General features: G+C 48.4%; 1 protein-coding gene across 1 annotated transcript in view; it reads right to left on the bottom strand.

Annotated features, from left to right (window-relative positions):
• Positions 1–26,561, bottom strand: part of LOC147123749 (sperm flagella and cilia-associated protein 1-like) — a 180,049-nt gene that overhangs the window by 148,897 nt on the left and 4,591 nt on the right. Inside the window, exon 2 of the mRNA XM_085975655.1 lies at positions 18,700–18,811. Within this exon, the coding sequence (XP_085831781.1) occupies positions 18,700–18,811 (112 nt within the window). The remainder of the gene's footprint in view (positions 1–18,699; positions 18,812–26,561) is intronic.

Here is a 26,561-nt window from a genome sequence, read left to right as displayed (position 1 = left end):
AGGATGAAGAGTCACTCAATGCAGATGCTGAGGAAAGAAAGAAAAGGGAAGAACAGATTTGCATTTATATAGGACCTTCTCACATCTGTCAGAAATATCTCTCAGTGCTTTACAACAACAACCTGTATTTATACAGTGCCACATAGTAAAACTTTCCCAAGGAGCTTCACAGGAGGGTTATAAAACAAAATTTGACACCAAGCCAAATAAGGAGAAATTATGGCGGACTTGGTCAAAGCGGTAAGTTTTAAGGAGCGTCTTAAAGTAGGAAAAAGAGGCGGAGAGGTTTAGGGAGGGAATTTCAAAGCTTAGGGCCTAGGCAGCTGACGGCACGGTCAAGAATGGTTAAGCAATTAAAATCAGGGGTGCTCAAGAGACAGAATTAGAGGAGCGCAGATGTCTTAGAGGATTGCAGGGCTGGAGAAGGTTACAGAGACAGGGAGGGGCAAGGCTATGGAGGGATTTGAAAACGAGGATGAGAATTTTAAAATCGAGGCGTTGTTTACCTATAAAGGTACTTTGAAGTCCAGTAACTATTGCTATGTAGGCCAACAAAGCAGCCATTTTGTGTCTCGCATAAACCCACAAACAGCAAGAATTAGTTAATCTGATTTTGGTGGTGTTAGTTGAGGTAGGAATGTTAGCCAGGCTACTGCAGCTCTTCGAAATGTGCCACAGGAAGTTCACTGAAACAGGTAAATAAGGGTATCAGTTGTTATCTCATCCAAAGACCGAGAGATGCAAATTACAAACACACGTACACGGATGAAAATCAGAAAAGTCTGGCAGAGGGCCAACCCTCAAACAAACCTTGATAAGAGTTTTTGGAAAAATATTCAAAAGCTGTTCAGATAAGATCTGCAGGTGTTATCCTCATTGTAAATTTTAAAAGTATCTGTATAATAAAAAGTTTTGTATCTGTAGTGAATATGTCCCTCGTCACGAATGTCTGTTAACTGGCTCCTTCTGACTTTTTTCATTCATTCATGAGATGTGGTCATTACTGGCAAGGCCAGCATTTATTGCCCATCCCTAACTGCCCTTGAGAAGGTGGTGGTGAGCCGGCTCCTTGAACCGCTGCAGTCCATGAGATGAAGGTACTCCCATAGTGCTGTTAGGTACGGAGTTCCAGGATTTTGAACCAACAAGATAACGGAACAGCAATCTATTTCCAAGATTTTTTTTATTCGTTCATGGGATGTGGGCGTTGCTGGAAAGGCCAGCATTTATTGCCCATTCCTAATTTCCTTTGAGAAGGTGCTGGTGAGCCCCCTTCTTGAACCGCTGCAGTCCATGTGGTGAAGGTACTTCCACAGTGCTGTTAGAGAGGGAGTTCCAGGATTTTGAGCCAGCGACGATGAAGGAACGGCGACATATTTCCAAATCTGGATGGTGTGTGACTTGGAGGGGAACTTGGAGGTGGTGGTGCTCCCTTAGCCTGCTGTCTTTGTCCTTCTCGGTGGTAGAGGTCATGGGTTTGGGAGGTGCTGCCGAAGAAGCCTTGGCGAGTTGCTGCAGTGCATCTTGTAGATGGTACACACTGCAGCCACAGTGCGCCGGTGGTGGAGGGAGTGAATGTTTAAGGTGGTGGATGGGGTGCCAATCAAACGGGCTGCTTTGTCCTGGATGGAGTCGAGCTTCTTGAGTGTTGTTGGCACGGCACTCATCCAGGTAAGTGGAGAGTATTCCATCACACTCCTTATTTGTGCCTTGTAGATGGTGGAAAGACTTTGGGGAGTCAGGAGGTGAGTCACTCGTTGCAGAATTCCCAGCCTCTGACCGACTCTTGTAGCCACAGTATTTATGTGGCTGGTCCAGTTGAGTTTCTGGCCAATGGTGATCCCCAAGGATGTTGATGGTGGGGGATTCGGTGATGGTAACGCAATTGAATGTCATTAAATCGTTAGAAACATAGAAACATAGAAGATAGGAGCAGGAGCAGGCCATTCGACCCCTCGAGCCTGCTCTGCCATTCAATGAGATCATGGCTGATCATCCAAATTCAGTACCCTGTCCCTGCCTTCTCCCCATATCCCTTGATCTCTTTAGCCTTAAGAAATATATCCAACTCCTTCTTGAATATATTTAATGAACTGGCCTCCACCGCCCTCTGTGGCAGAGAATTCCACAGGTTCACCACTCTCTGGGTGAAGAAATTCCTCCTCATTTCAGTCCTAAATGGCTTACCCCTTATCCTTAGACTGTGACCCCTGGTTCTGGACTCCCCCGCCATCGGGAACATCCTTCCTGCATCTAGTCTGTCCAGGCCTGACAGAACTTTATAGGTTTCGATGAGATCCCCCCTCAATCTTCTAAACTCCAGTGAGTATAAGCCCAATCGACACAATCTCTCCTCATACGTCATTCCTGCCATCCCAGGTATCAGCCTGGTGAATCTTCGCTGCACTCCCTCCATGGCAAGAACGCCCTTCCTCAGGTAAGGCGACCAAAACTGCACACAATACTCAAGGTGTGGTCTCACCAAGGCCCTGTACAACTGTAGCAAGACATCCTTGTTCCTGTACTCGAACCCTCTTGCTACAAAGGCCAACATACCATTTGCCTTCTTAACCGCGTGCTGCACCTACATGCTTAGCTTCAGCGACTGGTGCACAAGAACACCCAGGTCTCTTTGCACTTCCCCTTCTCCCAATCTATTGCCATTCAAATAACAATCTGCCTTCCTGTTTTTGCCACCAATGTGGGTAACCTCACATTTATCCACATTATAGTGCATTTGCCATGTTTCTGCCCAATCACCCAACCTGTCCAAATCGTACTGGAGTTTCACAACATCCTCCTCACAGCTTACCCTCCCACCCAGCTTTGTGTCGTCTGCAAATTTGGAGATATTACATCCAATTCCCTCGTCCAGATCATTAATATATATTGTGAACAGCTGGGGTCCTAGGACCGATCCTTGCGGTACCCCACTAGTCACTGCCTGCCACTCGGAAAACGACCCGTTTATTCCAACTCTTTGCTTTCTGTCCGCCAACCAGTTCTCTATCCAAGTCAATACCTTGCCCCCAATCCCATGTGCCTTAATTTTGCACGCTAATCTCTTATGTGGGACCTTATCGAAAGCTTTCTGAAAGTCCAAATACACCACATCCACTGGTTCTCCCTTATCAATTTTACCAGTTACATCCTCAAAAAATTCCAGTAGATTAGTCAAGCATGATTTACCTTTTGTAAATCCATGTTGACTTTGTCCAATCCTGTCACTGCTTTCCAAGTGCTCTGCTATTACATCTTTTATGATAGACTCTAGCATTTTCCCCACTCCCGATGTCAGGCTTACCGGTCTATAATTCCCTGCTTTTTCTCTACCACCTTTTTTGAATAGTGGGGTAACATTAGCTACCCTCCAATCCATGGGTACTGTTCCAGAGTCTATCGAGTTCTGGAAGATGACCAGCAATGCATCTACTATTTCTAGGGCCACTTCCTTAAGTACCCTGGGATGTAGATTATCAGGCCCTGGGGATTTATCGGCCCTCAGTCCCATCAATTTTCCTAACACCATTTCCCTACAAATACTGATTTCTTTCAGTTCCACCCTTTCATCAGACCCTATGTTCCCCGGCATCTCTGGGAGGTTATTTGTGTCCTCCTTTGTGAAGACAGAACCAAAGTATGAATTAAGTTGGTCTGCCATTTCTTTGTTTCCCATTATAAATTCCCCTGATTCTGACTGCAAGGGACCTACGCTTGACTTCACCAATCTTTTTCTCTTCACATATCTATAAAAGCTTTTACAGTCAGTTTTTATGTTCCCTGAAAGCTTACTCTCATATTCTATTTTCCCTTTCTAAATTAATCCCTTTGTCCTCCTTTGTTGAATCCTAAACTGCTCCCAATCCTCAGGATTATTGCTTTTTCTGGCCAATTTATATGTCCTCTCCTTGGATCTTATGCTATCCCTAATTTCCCTTGTTAGCCTCGGTTGAGTCACCTTTTTTGTTTTATTTTTATGCCAAACTGGGATGAACAAATTCTGTAGCTCATCCATTCGGTCTTTGAATGTTTGCCATTGCCTATCCACCGTCAACCCTTTGAGTGCCATTCCCCAATCAATCCTACCCAACTCGCTCCTCAGACCATCGTAGTTTCCTTTATTTAAATTGAGGACCCAAGTCTCTGAGTCAACTACTTCATTCTCCATCTTAATGAAGAATTCGATCATATCATGATCGCTCCGACCCAAGGGGCCTCGTACAACAAGATTGCTAATTAATCCTTTCTCGTTACATAATACCCAGTCTAAGATGGCCTGATCTCTGGTTGGTTCCTTGACATATTGGTCCAGGAAACCATCCCGTAAATACTCCAGGAATTCCTCCTCCACAGTATTGTTACTAATTTGGTTGGCCCAATCTATATGTAGATTAAAGTCATCCATGATGACTGCTGTGCCCTTATTGCACGTTTCTTTAATTTCCCTTTTAATGCCATCCCCAACCTCCGCCTTACTGTTTGGAGGTCTATATACCACTCCCACTAATGTTTTTTTCCCCTTAGTATTTCTCAATTCTACCCATACAGATTCACATCATCAGAGCTAATATCCTCCATTACAATTGTATTAATCCCTTCTTTAACCAGTAATGCTACCCCACCTCCCTTTCCTTTTTGCCTATCTTTCCTGAATATCGAATACCCCTGGATGTTGAGTTCCCAGTCTTGGCCATCCTTGAGCCACGTTTCCGTAATCCCAACCAAATCATATTTGTTTACCTCTATTTGTGCAGCTAATTCGTCCACCTTATTACAAATGCTCCTCGCATTAAGACACAAAGCCTTCAGGCTTGTTTTTTTAACGTTCTTAGACCTATTAGAATTATTATTTACTGTGGCCACGTTTGATTTAAACCGTTGATTTCTCTGACTGCCACTTTTGTTTTTCTCCTTCCTATCTTTTGCTTTTATCCCTGTTTCCCTTTCCTCTGTCTCCCTGCTCAGGTTCCCAACCCCCTGCCATTTTAGTTTAAACCCCCCCAAACAGTGCTAGCAAACCTCCCCGCAAGGATATTTGTCCCGTTCTGGTTCAGGTGCAACCCGTCCGACTTGTACAAGTCCCACCTTCCCCAGAAGCAGGCCCAGTGATCCAGGAAACTAAAGCCCTCCCTCCTGCACCAACTCTTTAGCCACGCATTCATCTGCTCTATCCTCCTATTCCTACACTCACTGGCACGTGGCACCGGGAGTAATCCAGAGATTACAACCTTTGAGGTCGTGCTCTTTAATCTGCTACTTAGCTCTCTAAATTCTTGCTGCAGGACCTCATCCCTCTTCCTACCCATGTCATTGGTCCCAATGTGAACCACGACCTCTGACTGTTCACCCTCCCCCTTCAGAATGCCCTGCAGCCGTTCAGTGACATCCTTGACCCCGGCACCAGGGAGGCAACAAACCATCCTGGAGTCATGTCTACGGCCACAGAAACGCCTATCTGTTCCCCTTACGATAGAATCCCCTACCACTATTGCTCTCCCACTCTTTTTCCTCCCTTCCTGCGCAGCAGAAGCACCCCTGGTGCCAGGAAGTTGGCTGCTGCTGCCTTCCTCTGGTAAGTCACCCCCCTCAACAGTTTCCAAATCGGTATACCTGTTTGAGAGGGGGATGGCCACAGGGGTCCCCTGCACTACCTGCCTGCCTCTACTGCTCTGCCTGATGGTCCCCGATTTCCCTTCTGCCTGTGCAGCCCTTACCTGCGGTGTGACCAACTCAGTAAATGTGTTTTCCACGACCCTCTCAGCATCGTGAATGCTCCAAAGCCCATCCATCCGCAGCTCCAGCGCCGCAATGCGGTCTGCTAGTAGCTGCAGCTGGATGCATTTCTGGTACACATGGTCATCAGGGACACCGGCAGTGTCCCTGAATTCCCACATAGAGCAAGAGGAGCATAACACGGGGCTGGGCTGTCCTGACATGACTTACCCTTTAATTAATTTAAATTAATTCACTACCGCCAATTAAAGATAAACTCTAGGGTGCTTGCATGGTTTACCAACAGTCCCCGCTACACCAGAAAGACCTTAGCAACTATAAACCACAGAGTTAAAGTTTAAAAAATAGAGAAATACTCACCAACCAATCACTTACCTGCTCCCTGGTGACGTCACACTCTGATTACTTTTTACCTCTCTCCCCGTTGGCAAGCCTCGGTGCTCCCTGGTCCGAACTGGTCGGGCCTCGCTGCTCGCGCCGGTTTTTATACCGCGCTCCTCGCCTCGCTGCTCCTTGGTCCAAACTGGTCGGGCCTCGCTGCTCGCGCCGGTTTTTATACCGCGCTCCTCGCCTCGCTGCTCCCTGGTCCGAACTGGCCGGGCCTCGCTGCTCGTGCCGGTTTTTATACCGCGCTCCTCGCCTCGCTGCTCCTTGGTCTGAACTGGTCGGGCTTCGCTGCTGACGCCGGTTTTTATACCACACTCCTCGCCTCACTGCTCCCTGGTCCGAACTGGTCGGGCCTCGCTGCTCGTGCCGGTTTTTATACTGCGCTCCTCGCCTCGCTGCTCCCTGGTCCGAACTGGTCGGGCCTCGCTGCTCGCGCCGGTTTTTATACTGCGCTCCTCGCCTCGCTGCTCCCTGGTCCGAACTGGCCGGGCCTCGCTGCTCGCGCCGGTTTTTATACCGCGCTCCTCGCCTCGCTGCTCCCTGGTCTGAACTGGTGCAGATAGACATTTCTTCTGCTTTCTAATTGATTGTTTTCTATTTGTGTTATCATCAATAGCACTGCACGAGGCTTTTCTCCCAAAAAACAATTTCTACCGAATTATATTAAAGCCCAGTCATACAGCATTTTCTTTGACATGGAGTTACTCACCATCCCACAATATACCATCAAATTAAATTTTAATCACTAAATAATCATTAAAAATTCACAAAAGAAACAGCCAAACCACAAACGTACTCATCTCACCATCCAATTGTCCCAACAACACTTCCCACAAGCCTCGACTAGCGGAAGTCACCAGCCAAACCCTCACCTACATAAAGTTGCATTTATATAACGCCTTATCATCCCATGCCACTTCACAGAAGCGTTATCAAACAAAATTTGGCACCGAACCACATAAGGAGATATTAGGACAGGTGATCAAAAGCTTGGTCAAAGAGGTAGGTTTTAAGGAACTTCTTAAAGCAAGAGAGATAGGTAGAGAGGTTTATGGAGAGAATTCCAGAGCTTAGGGCATAGGCAGCTGTCATCTTCAATGGTGGAGCGATTAAAATCAGGGATGCGCCAGAGGCCAGAATTGGAGGAGGGCAGAGATCTCGGAGGGTTGTAGGACTGGAGGAGGTTACAGAAATATTGAGGATGCAAAACCATGGAGGGATTTTAAAACAACAATGCGAATTTTAAAATCGAGCCATTACTGGACCGGGGGGCCAATATAATTCAGCAAGCACAGAGGTGACAGGTGAACATTACAACTTGTACTTGATGGACAAATGGCCACCACACAAAAGGCATGTGCTCACACAATTTTTTTTTTTTAAGCAGTAGGCCAGCAGAGGTCCCATTCCTTGGTCTTTAGCACTCTCTTTCACCATTCAGCAGCCAGAACTAAAGATTGGTCACTATTACCTGAGCTGGAGAGTGACTAATGTTAGACACTGCTATCTCCAGCTGGCTGGTGGGAAGCGGGTGGGGGTAGAGAGGGTTTCAGGCTATGTTTTAGAATAATGCATTCAGAGCAATAGCCGGCGCATCCCACCTGCCAGAAGCACAGGTTCCCCCTTGGGCTCGTACGGGCGGGAACAGATGCAATTAATAGGGGGTTAGCAAAAATTCCCTCGGCTAGGAAAAAACCCAACCGGGTACAGAGAAAGGACAAGGAAACCCTCTCAGCAGTAAGACTTTTATCAAAGTCTTTAATAAAACAAAGAAAAAAAATGATGTGTAAAAGAAATTTCAACAGCACCTCCCAAACCCACGACTTCTACCACCTAGAAGGACAAGGGCAGCAAGCGCTTGGGAACACCACCACCTCCAAGTTCCCCTCCAAGTCACACACCATCCTGTCTTGGAAATATATCGCCGTTCCTTCATCGCCGGGTCAAAATCCTAGAACTCCCTCCTTAACAGCACTGTGGGAGTACCTTCACCACATGGACTGAGGCAGTTCAAGAAAGCGGCTCACCACCACCTTCTCAGGGGCAATTAGGGATGGGCAATAACATAGAATACATAGAAACATAGAAGATAGGAGCAGGAGTAGGCCATTCGGCCCCTCGAGCCTGCTCCGCCATTCAATGCGATCATGGCTGATCATCCAAATTCAGTACCCGGTCCCTGCTTTCTCTATATACCCCTTGATCCCTTTAGCCTTAAGAAATATATCCAACTCCTTCTTGAATATATTTAATGAACTGGCCTCCACCGCCTTCTGTGGTAGAGAGTTCCACAGGTTCACCACTCTCTGGGTGACGAAATTCCTCCTTATTTCTGTCCTAAATGGCCTACCCTTTATCCTTAGACTGTGTCCGCTGGTTCTGGACTCCCCGACCATTGGGAACATCCTTCCTGCATCTAGTCTGTCCAGTCCTGTCAGAATTTTATAAGTTTCAATGAGATCACCTCTCATTCTTCTAAACTCCAGCGAGTGCAAGCCCAATCGACCCAATCTCTCCTCATACGTCATTCCTGCCATCCCAGGTAACAGCCTGGTGAATCTTCACTGAACTCCTTCCATGGCAAGAACATCCTGTAGTGTATGTACCTTTAAGGGGAGAACTACTATTTACAGCTCCTGTATACTGTAGTACCGGCAGTGACCACACCTGTATATAAACCCTGAGTAGTGATCTGTACGGTTAGTTCTAGAGTAACCCTCATTCAGTAAACACCTGTTGATCGTTCCCTGCAGTCTTTTGTCTGATTATTGAAGGACACAACATTAAGATACACGGATCTAACATTGGCGACGACGCAGATTCGAACCTACCTGCAACTCTGCATCACCTCCCAGGGATTCGCTCCTGGAGAACAGTGGAAGGAGGTCGAGTCCAGAAGCACAGGCGTCGACCACGGGCAACCGCCCAGTCATCCAGCGGAGATTTGAGCATCGCAGGGGAGGCTGTCGAGAGCCAGGCTTGGCTTTCCAGTCACGGTGGTCCAGCGAAACGGGCTGGCAACAGGTACTACGCAGACCCTTCCCGGACAGCGGCGGCTAGAGCCCGACCGAGCGGCACAGAAAAAGGCCGAGCAGCGTCGACGGGGGAGAGAGAGAGGGCAGAGCGCACAGGGCGCAGCCGGTGTTCAGGACCGAGCGGCGTCAACGGGGAGAGAGACGAGAGAGAGCAGAGCGCAGCCGGTGTTCAAGGGGCGAGCAGCGTCAACGGGGGAGAGAGGCGAGAGACAGCAGAGCGCAGCCGGTGTTCAAGGGCCGAGCAGCGTCAACGGGGGAGAGAGGCGCGCAGGAAAACGCGAGGCGCTGCCATTGCCACGAGGACCGCAGAGAGCGGCATTGGCAGCAGCGCAGGAGCAGCGCATGAAACCCACAGGGCGTCGCCATTTGCCACGAGGACCGCCAAGAGCGGCGTTGGCAGCAGCGCGGGAGACGCCATTTTAAGCCGCAGCGGGGAAGAAAGGAAAGCGCGGGAGACGCCATTTTAAGCCGCAGCGGGGAACAAAGGAAAGCGCGGGAGACGCCATTTTAAGCCAGTCTAACCACACCCAAAAATGCCGAAGAGTGGCAGTATCACAGCGTTTGACAATGAAGTCGAAGATTGGACGACATATGTCGAACGCATAGAAGTATACTGCAAGGCAAATGAAGTGCCAGATGACAAGAAAGCGCTGGTATTGTTGAATTCAATGGGTGCAAAAACGTATGGCTTACTACGAAACCTAGTAACCCCGGAGAAGCCAGTAGAAAAGGATTTTGAAAACATAGTGTCAATCCTACAGGACCACTTAAACCCCACACTGCTGCTGATAGCAGAAAGATGTAAGTTTCACAAAAGGAACCAGCATAAAGATGAAAGTAATGCTGAGTATTTAATGGAACTGCGCAAGCTATCGAAACACTGCCAGTTTGGAACGGGACTAGCAGATACATTAAGGGACAAGTTTGTGTGTGGGCTTCAAAGTGAAGGAACCCAGAAACGGCTTCTATCAGAAAAGGATCTTACGCTGGACAAGGCTTTCAGCATTGCAGTATCACACGAAGCAGCCGCACGGGGCGCTGCAGAGATACAAAGGAGACCGCAAGAATATGGCACAAATGAAATGTCATACGGAACAGTGAAGTGCTATCGCTGCGGCAGAACAACACACGACCATAATGATTGCTGGTTCAAGGACAAAGTGTGCAGACAGTGTGGAAAAGTAGGACACATATCAAGAGTCTGCAGGTCGGGAAAGAAAACCAGCAGCAAGAAATCTCCACAGGAGAAGTACAAGAAGGTACATAAGGTGACGGAGAGTAGTTCAGACGAACAGAAAAGTGATACAGACTCCGGAAGCAAGGAGCTGGGTTGTCTGAAACTACATAATGTGATCAAAACAGAGGATCATGCTGGGTCATGCTCAAGATAGCAGGAGTCCAAGTGAAAATGGAATTGGACACAGGATCAGCCCTAACAGTCATAAACCGAAGGGACTACAAGCGGCTATTCTCACATATACCCTTGAGAGATACAAAGATTGTCTTGAAGACGTACACGGGGCAAAAGGTCTACCCCAAAGGAAAAATAAGGGTGAGCGTTATATATAACGGCAAGGAAACACCAAAAATGGACCTATATGTATTGCCAGATGGAGGACTACCACTACTAGGACGTGAATGGATCCGGAAGATACAGCTAGATTGGCATTCCATACAAGCACTGACTGTAGATGCCAAAAAGGATGACGACGTCACACCTGGACGACTGTCAAAAATGCTAACTGACGCACAAGAAGTGTTCCAGCAGGAACTCGGAACACTAAAAGGCATAACAGCCTTTTTTAAGGCCAGACCGGTACCTTATGCGATCCGCCCAGCCGTCGAAGCAGAGCTGGAAGGTTTGGAACGTTCAGGAGTACTGTCCAAAGTGGATTGGAGCGAGTGGGCTACACCCATCGTTCCTGTAATGAAGAGGTTGTTGAGTAATACGCCTGGGGAACCAAAGAAGGTTCGCATCTGTGGGGAATTTAAGGTGACAGTGAACCTAGTCCTTCACACTGTACAATATCCGCTTCCGCGGATTGAAGATATTTTTCACTCGCTATCTGGAGGGAAACGCTTCACTAAGATTGATCTGGTCCAGGCGTACCTGCAAATGGAGGTAGAAGAAGCCTCGAAACAGTACCTCACGATCAACACTCATAAAGGTCTCTACCAATACAACCGGCTGGTGTTCGGGGTAGCATCAGCTCCAGCTATTTGGCAAAGGGCAATGGAACAAGTCCTGCAAGGGATTCCAGGGACCCAGTGTTATTTGGACGACATCCTGGTCACGGGCGAAAATGACAGTGATCACCTCGCCAACCTGGAGCAGGTGCTCACTAGATTGAAGGAATATGGGCTCCGAGCTAATCGCCACAAATGCGAGTTTTTCCAGAAGCAGATCTCGTATTATGGCCACGTTATTGATAAAGAGGGGTTACATAAGTCCCCTGAAAAGATTGAGGCAGTAGTCAAGGCTCCAGCACCGGAAAATGTGTCACAACTGAGGTCGTTCCTCGGGCTGGTGAACTACTACCATAAGTTCTTGCCGAATTTGTCTACCGTACTACACCCACTGAACACCCTACTGCAAACTGGGGTACCATGGAAGTGGAGTGACGAATGTAAACGAGCTTTCCAGAAGAGCAAAGCATTGATCACATCAAAAGAGGTGTTGGCTGATTTCAACCCAGCACTACCAATTCGGTTGGCGTGTGATGCATCACCCTATGGCATTGGAGCGGTGCTGTCGCACAAATTCCCGGACGGCTCGGAGAGGCCAGTAGCCTTTGCGTCTCAGTCACTAACCTCAGCCGAGCGTAACTACGCCCAGATTGACAGGGAGGCCCTCAGCCTAGTGTGGGGAGTGAAAAAGTTCAATCACTATCTGCACAGGCAGAAGTTCACCTTGCTGACTGACCACCAACCACTTGTCTCCATCTTTAATCCAAAGAAGGGCATCCCGGTGATGACTGCGCAACAGCTACAAAGATGGTCCCTTTTTCTAGGGGCGAACCAATATGAAATCGCGTATAAGGGCACGAAACAGCATGGAAACGCTGATGGGCTATCACGCCTGCCATTGCCTACTGCGGAGGAAGCACCAGCAGTCGATCCTGTCGAAATATTTCATTCGACTATAATTGAATGCTTGCCAGTAACTAACGCTGGTATAGAGAAGGAGACCCGAAATGACCCGACGCTGTCTCAGGTATATGATTTGACGGTGAAGGGATGGCCAGCACATGGCGACTCACTGTTGCCAGCATTCTCATCCAGAAGAGAACAGCTGTCAGTATGCCAGGGGACCTTGATGTGTGGATCCCGAGTGGTAATTCCACCCAAGTTAAGGGAGAGAGTGCTCAATGAGGTTCACGAAGGTCATCTGGGAGGGGTGAAAATGAAAAGCCTTGCTAGGGCTTATGTGTGGTGGCCGGGGATCGATCAGCAAATCGAGGACCTGACAAAGAGCTGCTCAGGATGCAAGAAGGTCCAAAATGCACCACCACATGCCCCTCTACACCCATGGGAGTGGCCCTTATCTCCATGGCAACGGGTGCATATTGATTTTGCTGGTCCATTCATGGAGTCAATGTTTTTAATAGCCGTGGATGCGCACTCGAAATGGCCTGAGGTGATCAAAATGTCTTCCACCACCACGGAGAAAACTATTGCAGTCCTACGGACCATTTTTGCCAGGAACGGCTTGCCAGAGCAGATTTGCTCTGATAACGGACCACAGTTTGTGTCCGAAGAGTTTTGAAGATTTATGAAAAGGAATGGGGTAAGGCATTACACATCCGCCCCGTATCATCCAGCCACAAATGGATTGGCTGAGAGGTTCGTACAAACCTTTAAAAAAGCAGTAAAGGCCATGTGCGATGACGACATTCCACTGCAGCATAAGGTGGACAATTTCCTGTTAGCCTACAGAAATGCGACACATGCAGTCACCAACCAGGCCCTGGCCATCATGTTCTTTACCCGAAGGTTGAGATCTCGTCTGGATTTGCTCAGACCAAATGTACGAAGAGATGTTGAGAGTAAGCAATTCCAGCACATCAATGAGAAGCCGACAAGGAGCTTCAATGTAGGGCAACCAGTCTTGGCCCGCGACTGCCGAACAGAGAAATGGCAACCAGGTATGCACACGGCAGGGGCCACTAATGTACACAGTGGCTGTTGGGGAGAACATTGTGAGACGTCATGCTGACCAGATCCTAGAGTCACAGGTACAAGTCAACCCCATGTCTCGGCCATACGTACCTGGTGAGGAACCCGACGTACAGGTCGCATCTACCTCAGAAACAGTAACATCGGAAGCTGATGAACCAACCGACGACAGGGGGCCAGAATCGCCTCCGCACCAAGAGCAAGACACTCGGGAAAGGCGCTATCCAGAAAGGATCAGGAAGCCTCCCCCCGAAAGACTGAATTTATAAATAGACTATTTTCAGCTAATGTTGCATGTTAAAAGTGTTAATTGTAATTAGTTTGATATTTAATTGCTAAATGCGTGTTATGGTACTGTTAATCTAAAAGGGGAGGAATTGTAATGTATGTACCTTTAAGGGGAGAACTACTTTTTACAGCTCCTGTATACTGTAGTACCGGCAGTGACCACACCTGTATATAAACCCTGAGTAGTGATCTGTACGGTTAGTTCTAGAGTAACCCTCATTCAGTAAACACCTGTTGATCGTTCCCTGCAGTCTTTTGTCTGATTATTGAAGGACACAACATTAAGATACACGGATCTAACACATCCTTCCTCAGATAAGGCGACCAAAACTGCACACAATACTCAAGATGTGGTCTCACCAAGGCCCTGTACAACTGTAGCAAGACATCCTTGTTCCTGTGCTCAAACCCTCTCGCTACGAAGGCCAACATACCATTTGCCTTCTTAACCGCCTGCTGCACCTGCATGCTTACTGCCAGCGACGCCCACATCCCGTGAATTAATTTAAAAAAAGAAAGAAAAGCTGAAATAAAATGGCCAGCGGCCAAGTATAGTGTTTGCAGAACTAAAGATGAGACACTTTATAATGTGAAATATCAATCACTGTTGCAGCTCGAGCTTTGTCTCCACACATTCGTCAGCTAAAAAGTGGTTTTCATAAGCAGGCCAAGTATCCTATAGACCAAAAACCAACATTCTATATCTGCGGTGTCTGAAATAGCTCGCTCAGGATTAGCAATTACCCTTTTATTGCGATATCAGCCACAGGACATCCCATGTGTCTTCCAGACAGGAAAAACTGTAACGGAACAATGGGTGATCTTTAAGGAGGATAGGTTCCAAGTACAAGCTAGGTACATTCCAACAAGAGAGAAAGGTAAGGGAACCAAAGCAAGGGCTCCTTGGATGACGAGGGAGATAGAGAAGGTGATGAAACAAAAAAAGACGGTGTACGATGCATGTCAGGTGAATTCTTCAAGGGAGAACCCGGCCAAATACAATAAGTTGAGAGGGGAAGTGAAGATGAAAATAAGATTGGCAAAGAGTGGATCTGAGAGTAGAATGGTGGTTAACATAAAATGGAACACAAAATTTTTCTACCGGCATGTAAACAGTAAGCGGGTAGTAAGAGGCGGGGTGGGGTCTATTAGGGACAAAGAAGGTGAGATATGCTTAGAGGCGCAGGGCAAGGCTAGAATACTCAATAAGTACTTTGTATCGGTGTTTACTAAGGAGGTGGATGCTGACAAAATGGGGGAGAAATTCGGTATCGCCCCGTTTGGGGCGCAATTATCGGCTGGGCGCAAATTTTAGCGCCTGGCGCTAATTATCACCTCCGACTGCAAACTTGGCTTCTATCGCCCCTGGAGGTGATTTGAGCGCTAAATCAGGCGCTATACACCTCTCTTAAGGTGCTAACGCCGAGGAGCGAGGCGCTACCTGAGATCGCCAGTGAAGCTCATTTGATGTCAGTTAGCAATGGAACACAGACACACTGGCGTCGGCCAGTTCTTAAAGGGGAGGGTCGATCTTGCTCTCCAGCCACCACTTCTTCTTCTTAGGCAGTCCCTTGGAACCGAGGATGACTTGCTTCCAAATTAAAAATGAGTTCCCAGGTGACTGGTGCGGGACCTACAGTCTCTGTCACAGGTGGGGCAGACGGTGGTTGAAGGGGCGGGTGGGTGGGGTGCTTGGGTTGACGTGCGCTCCTTGTGCTGCTTGCGCTTAGCTTCCGCTTGCTCCCGGCGAAGAGACTCGAGGTGTTCGGCGCCTTCCCAGATGCTTCTCCTCCACTTTGTGCGGTCCTGGGCCAGGGATTCCCAGGTGTCAGTGGGGATGTTACACTTTTTCAAGGAGGCTTTGAGGGTGTCCTTGAAGCGTTTCCTCTGCCCACCTGGGGCTCTCTTGCCATGCCGGAGCTCCGAGTAGAGCGCTTGTTTTGGGAGTCTCGTATCAGGCATGTGGACGATGTGACCCGTCCATCAGAGCTGATCGAGCGTGGTCAAAGCTTCGATGCTGGGGATGTTGGCCTGAGCGAGAACACGGACGTTGGTGCGCCTATGCTGCCAATGGATTTGCAGGATCTTGCGGAGGCAGCGTTGGTGGTACCTCTCCAGTGCTTTGAAGTGCCTGCTGTACATGGTCCATGTCTCTGAGGCATACAGCAGGGCGGGTATCACTGCTGCTCTGTAGATCATGAGCTTAGTGCCAGGTTCGAGGTCCTGGTCTTCAAACACTCTCTTCCTCAGGCGACCGAAGGCTGCACTGGCACACTGAAGGTGGTGTTGGACTTCGTCGTCGACGTCTGCCCTTGTTGACAGTAGGCTCCCGAGGTATGGAAAGTGGTCCACGTTGTCCAAGGCGTTGTGGATTTTGATAATCGGGGGCTGGTACTGTGTGGTGGGGGCAGGTTGGTAGGGGACCTTTGTCTTACGGATGTTTAGTGTAAGGCCCATGCTTTCGTACGCTTCGGTGAAGGTGTTGATGATGGTTTGGAGTTCGACCTCCGAGTGAGCGCAGACGCAAGTGTCATCTGCATACTGTAATTCGACGACAGAGGATGGGACGACCTTGGATCTGGACTGGAGGCGACGGAGGTGGAACAGTTTCCCGTTTGTTCTGTAAATTAGCTTCACTCCAGCGGGGCGCTTACTGAGGGTGAGATGGAGCATTGCAGCAAAGAAGATTGAGAAGAACGTTGGTGCGATGACACAGCCTTGCTTGACCCCGGTCCATATGCAAATTGGGTTTGTGGTGGAACTGTTGGTCAGGATCACGGCTTGCATGTCGTTGTGAAGCAGGCGGAGGATGGTGACAAACTTTTGAGGGCAGCCGAATTTGAGGAGGACACTCCATAATCCCTCACGGTTGACAGTGTCGAAGGCCTTTAGAAACATAGAAACATAGAAGATAGGAGCAGGAGTAGGCCATTCGGCCCCTCGAGCCTGCTCCGCCATTCAATGAGATCATGGATGACCTCAAGTTTACGTAGGGTAGAACGTGGGAGGCCAGCCAGGAGTGCATTGGAATAGTCCATGGAAATGCAACTAGGGAGAGGTGTATAACTAGCGGCTGGATCAATATCGCCCATTTTACACTGTTGCCAATGTTCCCTGTAAGCTGCGCATTGTTCTGCGCGGCATGCGCAGTAAATACCAGTGAGCAGCCTGCGTGCGACCTTGTAGATCACTGCCTGGCCGCGCGCGCACCTTAGCGGGAGCATTGACTATCACCCAAAGTCAAAGTTACCCCCAGTTCATTTAAATTATTTTAAAATATTCTTGCTTTACAATAAAGTGCCTGTGTGTGATTCACGTGGTATCGAGATATGCCACTGTGTGAAAAATTAAATGACAGGTTCTTCACGGACATGTTGTTTACCTGCAAAGCAAAAACTACACGACACTCCCATTGACCTTACTGCATTCATTTTAATAGGAGGTGCTCTGAATTCCATGGTAGATCTTTACATTTAAAAAAAAAATTCTTCTCAGTACATGGAAGATGCTGGCCTCCCTCCCTGCACCAAAGAAGCCAGTGTTGTGCAGCCATGGCAAAGAGGAACTCAAAAGACTGAAGCAAATTAATGAACTGCCAGCATCAGTGTGGAGATGAGAACAATATCTGCACAGTTCAAGATCGCACATGAAATATAATTATAATATTGCACTAACACTGCTCTTTCTCATGCCGAATCTGTTTCCAGTAACAGGAGGGTGGGTAACCAGAGGACACAGATTTAAGGTAATTGGCAAAAGAACCAGAGGGAAGATGAGGAGAATTTTTTTTTTTGGGCAGCGAGTTGTTCTGAAATGCACTGCCTGAAAGGGCGATGGAAGCAGATTCATTGTTAACTGCCAAAAGGGAATTGGATAAATACGTCAAGGGGAAAAATTTGCAGGGCTATGGGGAGAGAGCAGGGTGAGTGGGATTACTTGGATAGCTCTACCAAAGAAAACTTTAAACTCAGGATGTGGATGATGCTGGCAAGGTGTCATTTATGACTTATGCGTAGCTGCCCCCGAGAAGGTGTGGAAGGACCTTATTCTTGAACCGCTGCAGTCCTTGTGGTGATGGTACCCCCACAATGGTGCTAGATAGGGAATTCCACAATATTAGCCCAGCAATGATGAAGGAACGGTGATGTATGCCCAAGTCAGGATGTACGTAAGGGGGACCCCGAGCTTCCGGTCGACTGTCACTTTAATTCACCGCTCCACTCCCACTCAGACCTCACCGTCCTCGGCCTCTTGCATTGTTCCATGGAAGCTCAGCGTAAGCTCGAGGAACAGCACCTCATCTTTCGATTAGGCACTTTACAGCCTTCCGGACTCAACATAGAGTTCAACAATTTCAGATCATAACCTCAGCCCCTATCATATTTATATTTTTTATCCACACTTTTTGTTTGTGTTTTTTTTCCCCCTCCCACATGGCAGCTGTCTTTCATTCTGCCAGCGCAATTCACACTTCATCTAGAGCCATCCTTTGTTTCTTAACCTGTCCCATTACCACCTCCTCTTGCCTTGAAGATCTCTTAATGCCTCTTTACTTCTCCTGCCTTCCATCCCATCACAGACCTTCCCTTTTGTTCTTTCATCCCCTCCCCCATTTCCCAGCCCTTAACCTTGCTTTTAAATCTGCTCCATTTCCTGCTTTTTTCCAGTTCTGACGAAAGGTCTTCGACCTGAAACGTTAACTCTGTTTCTCGCTCCACAGATGCTGCCTGGCCTGCTGAGTTTCTCCAGCGTTTTCTGTTGTTATTTCAGGTTTCCAGCATCCGCAGTATTTTGCAATTGACTTGGAGAGGAACTTGAAAGTAATTTGGGGCCATTTCAACCTAAGTCACCTCCCATATGTAAATGAACCAGGACTGGAAATATAGCCAGGGTCAGTGGGGCATGTCTGGGGTGACCAGAAGTCACACCCTACTGGCGATGCACTCCACTTAGTTGGGTATAGTGGTGTAGGCGGGTGGGGGAAGAGACAAAAGCCTATGCCAACTGCTTTAGTGTGCTACGCCCAACCGTGACTGACTGTCTTTCTTTTGCACATTCTTTGGTGACATTAATCTGTTACCTGTTCAGATGAGCCCAGTTGTTCAGTTTCTGCTGTGTTGAGCTGGCCGGTGTGTAGTTGTGCATTTCAACCAGTTTCGGGAAATGAAACTTCACCACTTCGGCAATTAAAACTGGAATCAAAGAAGACAGAATTTTAGGATTTATGACTCTGAAGTAATATCACAAGCGCAAAGCCTACCTGTTCCTCTAGATTCACAATATAGAAGGGACATGCTGGATCTTGAATTTCATTTTTATCTCCTGCTATCTCACTCCTGAATAGGCTGCGGTTTCACAGATACAGGCAGCCCTCTGCTACCTCGGCCAATTAATCACTTTGCATTTGTGAGCTTAAACTGTGAGAAATTGGCAGCCTATTCAAGTGTGGGAGTCACCACAATCCCTTAATCCTGCAGCCTGAGGTCTACATACGTGCACACTTTATAATGAATTTTAATGAAAACCATTGCCGCTATTACAACAAATCATTCTGGCATAGATAGATAAATTCTGCAGAATACAATGTTATACAATGCCACCTTATGACCCTAAAAAACACACATATACAAGGGAAAAAGTACTATATGGGAGAGCAGCACTGAACTGAATGGAAGACAAGAGCTGACAGAAAAATGTGTTAAACTCCATGATGAAATACATGCTACAACAGTAATAGCATTGCCATAATGTAGCTTGCATACGAAATCCAACATGCAAAGGCACAGGCACAATGGGCCGAATGGCCTCCTTCTGTGCTGTATCATTCGATGATTCTATGCTACCTGGAATTTTCAGGGTTATTTTAGTAATTGGCCTGAACCCTTAATAAGTAGCACAAGTAGTGACACTTTCTTAGGGGAAGACTCAATTTAATTTAATTTAAATCATAGGTTTTCTAACTGGGATTCCTGAGGATGCCAGATTTATCTTCATCATCAATGGGTTTCAAAAGGAAATGTCTTGCTTGACCAACCTTATTAAATTTTTTGGAGAGGTAACAGAGAGAGCAGACAATGGTAATGCAGTAGATATAATTTACCTGGATTTTCAAAAGGCCATAATAGGCTGATGAACAAGATGTTATGTAACGAGAAAGGATTAATTAGCAATCTTGTTGTATGAGGCCCCTTGGGTCAGAGCGATCATAATATGATCGAATTCTTCATTAAGATGGAGAATGAAGTAGTTGACTCAGAGACTAGGGTCCTCAATTTAAATAAAGGAAACTACGATGGTCTGAGGAGCGAGTTGGGTAGGATTGATTGGGGAATGGCACTCAAAGGGTTGACGGTGGATAGGCAATGGCAAACATTCAAAGACCGAATGGATGAGCTACAGAATTTGTTCAGCCCAGTTTGGCATAAAAATAAAACAAAAAACGTGACTCAACCGTGGCTAACAAGGGAAATTAGGGATAGCATAAGATCCAAGGAGAGGACATATAAATTGGCCAGAAAAAGCAATAATCCTGAGGATTGGGAGCAGTTTAGGATTCAACAAAGGAGGACAAAGGGATTAATTAAGAAAGGGAAAATAGAATATGAGAGTAAGCTTGCAGGGAACATAAAAACTGACTGTAAAAGCTTTTATAGATATGTGAAGAGAAAAAGATTGGTGAAGTCAAGCGTAGGTCCCTTGCAGTCAGAATCAGGGGAATTTATAATGGGGAACAAAGAAATGGCAGACCAACTAAATACATATTTTGGTTCTGTCTTCACAAATGAGGACACAAATAAACTCCCAGAGATGCCGGGGAACATAGGGTCTGATGAAAGGGTGGAACTGAAAGAAATCAGTATTTGTAGGGAAATGGTGTTAGGAAAATTGATGGGACTGAAGGCCGATAAATCCCCAGGGCCTGATAATCTACATCCCAGGGTACTTAAGGAAGTGGCCCTAGAAATAGTAGATGCATTGCTGGTCATCTTCCAGAACTCGATAGACTCTGGAACAGTACCCGTGGAATGGAGGGTAGCTAATGTTACCCCACTATTCAAAAAAGGTGGTAGAGAAAAAGCAGGGAATTATAGACCGGTAAGCCTGACATCGGTAGTGGGGAAAATGCTAGAGTCCATTATAAAAGATGTAATAGCAGAGCACTTGGAAAGCAGTGACTGCATCGGACAAAGTCAACATGGATTTACAAAAGGTAAATCATGCTTGACTAATCTACTGGAATTTTTTGAGGATGTAACTGGTAAAATAGATAAGGGAGAACCAGTGGATGTGGTGTATTTGGACTTTCAGAAGCCTTTCAGACCCAAGAGCTAAACCCAGAAAAGAGTCCCCTGAGTCAGCTGCTACTGAAACTAAGTACTCAGCCGGACCCTGACCAGCCCCAGACCAACACAGCCGTCCAAACACCAATCCGAGTGAACCAAATCATTAAAAAATGCAAAGAAACCTACCTGGAACATTGGAACAAAATAACCGAAAGCCAAAGCAGATTAGAATGTTACCGGGCCCTAAAAAGAGAATATAAACTGGCAGACTACCTCACGACCATCAGAGACACAAAACAGAGACAGACCCTCACCAGGTACAGACTAAGCGACCACCAACTGGAAATTGAAAAAGGCAGATACAAGAAATCCTGGCAGCCTAGAGAGAATAGAATATGCGATCAATGTCTGGCTGGCGAGGTTGAAACAGAAATGCATTTCCTCCTAAAATGCGAAAAATTCAACACATCAAGAAACATATTATTCAACAAGCTAAGCCAAACAACCCCAGATTTCAAGGAATTGGATGATCTGTCAAAATTGAGATTAGTCCTAGGAGAAGGAGACAGACCATACCTTGGGGCTAAATATGTAACAACATGTCACAACCTGAGGACTGTTTAAAAGTAAGACTGTTTAAAATTAATATTGAACATACCAAATGAAGTAGAAAGACTGTTTAAAATTAATATTGTTTAAAAGTAATATTGTATATACCCAACAAATGTCAAATCGATTGACACCTACAGAATGTTGGAAAACTGTACCTTTTTGCTATGTAAGCTTTGGCAATATGGTTCTCTGTAAACTTTCATGCCAATAAAGCATTTGAACTGAACTGAACTGAAAACTGAACTGAGAGACTGGGGGAGAGAGAGAGAGACGGGAGAGAGAGAAAGAGAGAGAGAGACTGGGGGGAGAGAGAGGAGAGAGACGGGGAGAGAGAGAGAGAGAGAGAGAATGGGGAGAGAGAGAGAGAGAGACTGAGGGGGAGAGAGAGACAGAGACTGGGGGAGAGAGAGAGAGACTGGGAGAGAGAGAGAGAGACTGGGGGAGAGAGAGAGAGACGGGAGAGAGAGAGACTGGGGGGAGAGAGAGGAGAGAGATGGGGGGAGAGAGAGGAGAGAGACGGGGAGAGAGAGAGAGAATGGGGGAGAGAGAGAGAGAGAGACTGAGGGGGAGAGAGAGAGAGACTGGGGGAGAGAGAGAGAGACTGGGAGAGAGAGGGAAGAGAGAGAAATTTTTTCAGGGGGGAGTGGAGGGGGGAGGGGGAAGGGGAGGGGAGGGGGAGAGGGGAGGGAGGGAAGGGGGAGAGTCCCCGAGCCCCGCCCCCCCAGTCACCCGAGCCCCGCCCCCCCCGATCTCCCGAGCCCCACCCCTCCATCTCCCGAGCACCGCCCCCCCCCGATATCCCGAGCCCCGCCCCCCCATCTCCCGAGCCCCGCCCCCCCCATCTCAGGAGCACGGCCCCCCCCCGATCTCCCGAGCCCCGCCCCCCCCGATCTCCCGAGCCCCGCACCCCCCGAGCCCCGCCCCCCCCGATCTCCTAAGCCCCGACCCCCCGAGCCCCCGCCCCCGATCTCTGGAGCCCCGCCCCCCTGAGGGTCGCCCCCCCGATATCCCGAGCCCCGCCCCCCCCCGATCTGTAGTCCGGGCCCGCGATCTCCCGATGTCCCGCCCCGCGATCTCCCGATGTCCCGCCCCCCGATCTCCCGCCCCCCGATGTCCCGCCTCCCGCCCCCCGCCCTCCCGAGCAGCGGCGTCCCACTCTCCGGAGCCCCGCCCTCCCGCTCTCCGGAGCCCCGCCCTCCAGATCGCTGATTGCGGCTGAGAGACCCGCCCCCCCGCCCGAGCCGAGCGCAGAACAGAGAGACGGCCGCGTCTCAGCTGCTCCTGCTGCACGCGCACCTTGACCCTCGTGGCTGATGCCGATTGAGATCGGGGACAGCCGTTTAAAAAAAAAGCCAGAGCGGGCTCTCGCGGGCGGGCGGCGCATGCGCGGTCAGTGCCAGCGGCGCGAGGCGGCCCGCGGGGAGTAGGCAGGGAAACCCTGCGGGCTGGCAGCCGTTAGCGAGCGGCTCACTTCGGGCGGCCCGCCCGCTCCTGCCCCGACACCGTCAAACCTGAGAGGGGGAAGTAGAGAGAGAGAGAGAGAGAGGGAAGAGGAGAGAGAGGGAAGAGGAGAAGGAGAGAGAGAGAGGGAAGAGGAGGAGAGAGAGAGAGGGAAGAGAGAGAGAGAGAGAGAGAGAAATTTTTTGAGCTTCAGGCCTGCCTGCAGCGGGCCTGGAGAGCAGCACCGAGTCCCCCCTGCGCGAGGGTGAGGAGGAGGGGGGGGGTTGCTAAACACAATGGCCCAGAAATTCCAGAACGGGGCTTGCAGCGCGTGCAAGCCCCGTATTTGCACTTACCCCGCGCTCGTGCCGATCAGCTTCTGGGACGCCTGAACTTGCAGAAATAGAAAGCACATTCCCGGGCAGCGTATGACGTCACGCCGCCCAGGAGTGCAGCCAGCGCGAAGCCAGGAGCGTGCAGTGTAAGTGAGACACGCCCCTTGAGGTCTCAGTTTCACTGGACACGCCCCCAATGTTTCTGTCAAGCTGCTAAGGATTTTTACATGCAAAGCAGCAGTTTAAATAGGTTTTTGGAAGTTTTTTGAAGATTTTGGTAACTTTTATAAACTTTTTTAAATGTTTACATTATTTTGAGTAATCTGAAGTAGTTTTAAAGAGAATTAAAGCAATTTAAAGACTTTTAAAAGCCCTAAAAGAATTTTTTTAATTCCATTTATTTATTTAGCAATGTCGTCGTCATACGTGTCTTCACACTGTTCCCTTTGGGGAACTGTATGAAGTGGTGGAAGGATTTATGGCCATGATTGACGCTCATTCCGTGACCGTAACCATCTTTGAACCAGCCATTAGGGCGGTTAGTCCTATGGCGGGAGGGTTTTAGGGGCTCCCACAAGCTATACAAGGAGGGGGGTCCACCCACACCCACGGACGCAAATATCCCACTGGATGTCAACCCAGAATTTAGAGCCGGAGCTCCGACTCCACTTGCCGGGACTGTCTGGAGCGGGGTTCGAAACCCTACCCTAATCTGGCCCAGCGGCGGGGATCCTACCGCTATGACAAAGGCCCAATCCAATTAGCAACGTGAAATGGCAGCATAGGGCTCCAGTCACGGGGAGGGAAAAGGCGCAGGAAACGTATGGGTGTCACCTTTTGTGCGGAGTGGGCCTTTTGCGTAGCAGTAAGCATCCCCGCCGCTGGGCCAGAAGGAGTAGGGTTTTGAACCCCACTCCAGACAGTCCCGGCAAGTGGAGTCGGAGCTCCAACTTTAAATTCTGGGTGGACATCCAGCGGGATACTTGCGTCCGTGGGTGTTGGTGGCCCCCCCCCCTCAGATGGGTTGTGGGAGCCCGTAAAACCCTCCCGCCATAGGACTAACCACCCTAATGGCTGGTTCAAAGATGGTTACGGTCACGGAATGAGCGTTAATCACGGCCATAACTCCTTCCACCACTTCATACAGTTCCCCAAAGGGAACAGTGTGAGGATACGTACGATGATGACCTCTTGCGCAATGCACCTCCTTGGGCCCTCAGTCGCAGGTGCAAGGGGGCAAGTCGTGCAATTGTTAAATTTTTTATTTTATTGACATGTAAAATGTTGGCCCAGTAATTCCCTTCCAAATGCGCTAGTACGGTCGGGGTACTTACGCATCTGGCCGGATGAAATGCCGGTTTTCAGCATTCACAGTGCATGTGGGGAAAACCGGCATTTCCTGTCCTCTGAACGAAGGGGTTCAGAGGCAGAACGCGTGCGACTGCACAGGCAGCGCGTGCGCAGTATAATTCGCCGCTTTCATTAATGCTTTCAGTGAGGTCCAGTCATTACAACTTACACATGAAAAAAGCATGGGTACAGTTGCTCCACAGGCTGCGGAGGAAGCTATTTCTTATCGTGGAGCTTCTGAAAGTATGTATGTCTGTATATATTCCTTTGCGTGTTATGTATATATTCCTTTATTTATGTGTATGAATGTATTATTTAATTATGACTTTCAGAGAAAGTAACTTATTGGAAAATCATAATTAAAAACATACATTCATACACATTAGTAAAGGAATATAAAACATACATACATATACGTAAAGGAATATATGTGGACATACATACATAACTCATTCTCACATTCCATTCACACAGCCACAATTGCTCCTTCTACCTACCGTTCTGAAAACCCTTTTAAAAAAAAAATTTAAACTTTAAAACTTACTTAAAATTTCTTAAAATAACTTCCCTCCCTTTCCCAAACAAAAATATTGCATTTCAAAAGCTCCACGATAAAATATATCTTCCTCCGCAGCCAATGAACAACTTTACACTTGCTTTTTCCAAGTGCAACTTCTAAGGACTTACCCTCACGGATTTCATGAATGAAATCCACGAAGTTCACTGCGCAAGCGCTGCCTGTGCAGTCGCACGCGCTCGAGGTCTGGAAATGCCGGCGTTCCCCGCATGCGCTGTTCATGCTGAACGCCGGCATTTCCAACGGCCAGAAGCGTGAGTAAGCCGACCGTACTCACGCTTCTGGCCTGGAATTTCTGGCCCAATATAAAACTCAAATAAATTGTTAATTAATTCCCTAACACATAATTCAAATATTTACCTTAGTTCCCTAACACACTGAAAGTGTGGGAAAAAAATCGTGAAAAATCAAGATGGCGGCCACTCACCTCGGTTCAGAAGGATAAGGCCCGCCCACACACGCACCGATTGGTCGACCGGTCAGGTCACCGAAGCGTAGGATTGGTCAATCGTCGAGTCACTCGACACTCAACTGTAGGATGGCACGCGCCAGGAACCCGCCGTCCGATTGGTCGACCTCGACGTCACACGGTCGCTAATGAGATGCTAATGAGCGGAACGCTGAACGTTTTTCGGATACCGCGGGCGCGATTTTTGTCCGGCCGAAACGTAAATACGCCTATGACCGGTCCGGAATCGCAAGCTTTCTTTTGAGGCGACGCGCGCGTCGGTACGCTCTATAACTTTCAAACGTATAGAACACGGACAGACAGACAGACATCGGGACAGACATCGGGACAGACAGAAGAGCTCTTTTATATATATAGACTAGCTAGGGGTGCCCGGCGGTGCTGAGACTTTTTTGAGGGCATGTTGTTGTTGGAAGAGAGAGAGAGCGCGACTGGGGGGAAGAGAGAGAGCGACTGGGGGGAAGAGAGAGAGCGACTGGGGGGAAGAGAGAGAGCGACTGGGGGGAAGAGAGAGAGCGACTGGGGGGAAGAGAGAGAGACTGGGGGAGAGAGAGAGACTGGGCAGAGAGAGAGACTGGGGGAGAGAGAGAGGCTGGGGAGAGAGAGAGACTGGGGGAGCGAGAGAGACTGGGGGAGCAAGAGAGACTGGGGGAGAGAGAGAGACTGGGGGAGAGAGAGACTGGGGGAGAGAGAGACTGGGGAGAGAGAAAGACTGGGGGAGAGAGACTGGGGGAGAGAGAGAGACTGGGGGAGAGAGAGAGAGAGAGACTGGGGGAGAGAGAGAGAGAGACTGGGGGAGAGAGAGAAAGAGAGACTGGGAGAGAGAGAGAGAGAGAGACTGGGGGAGAGAGAGAGAGAGACTGGGAGTGTGTGAGA

The sequence above is a fragment of the Somniosus microcephalus genome, chromosome 2 (genome assembly GCF_052327205.1).
Source record: "Somniosus microcephalus isolate GS21.2 chromosome 2, FLI_Smic_1.0, whole genome shotgun sequence".
Taxonomy (NCBI): domain Eukaryota; kingdom Metazoa; phylum Chordata; class Chondrichthyes; order Squaliformes; family Somniosidae; genus Somniosus; species Somniosus microcephalus.
Note: the sequence above shows the minus strand (reverse complement) of the source record. Positions and strands in the feature narration are given on the sequence as shown.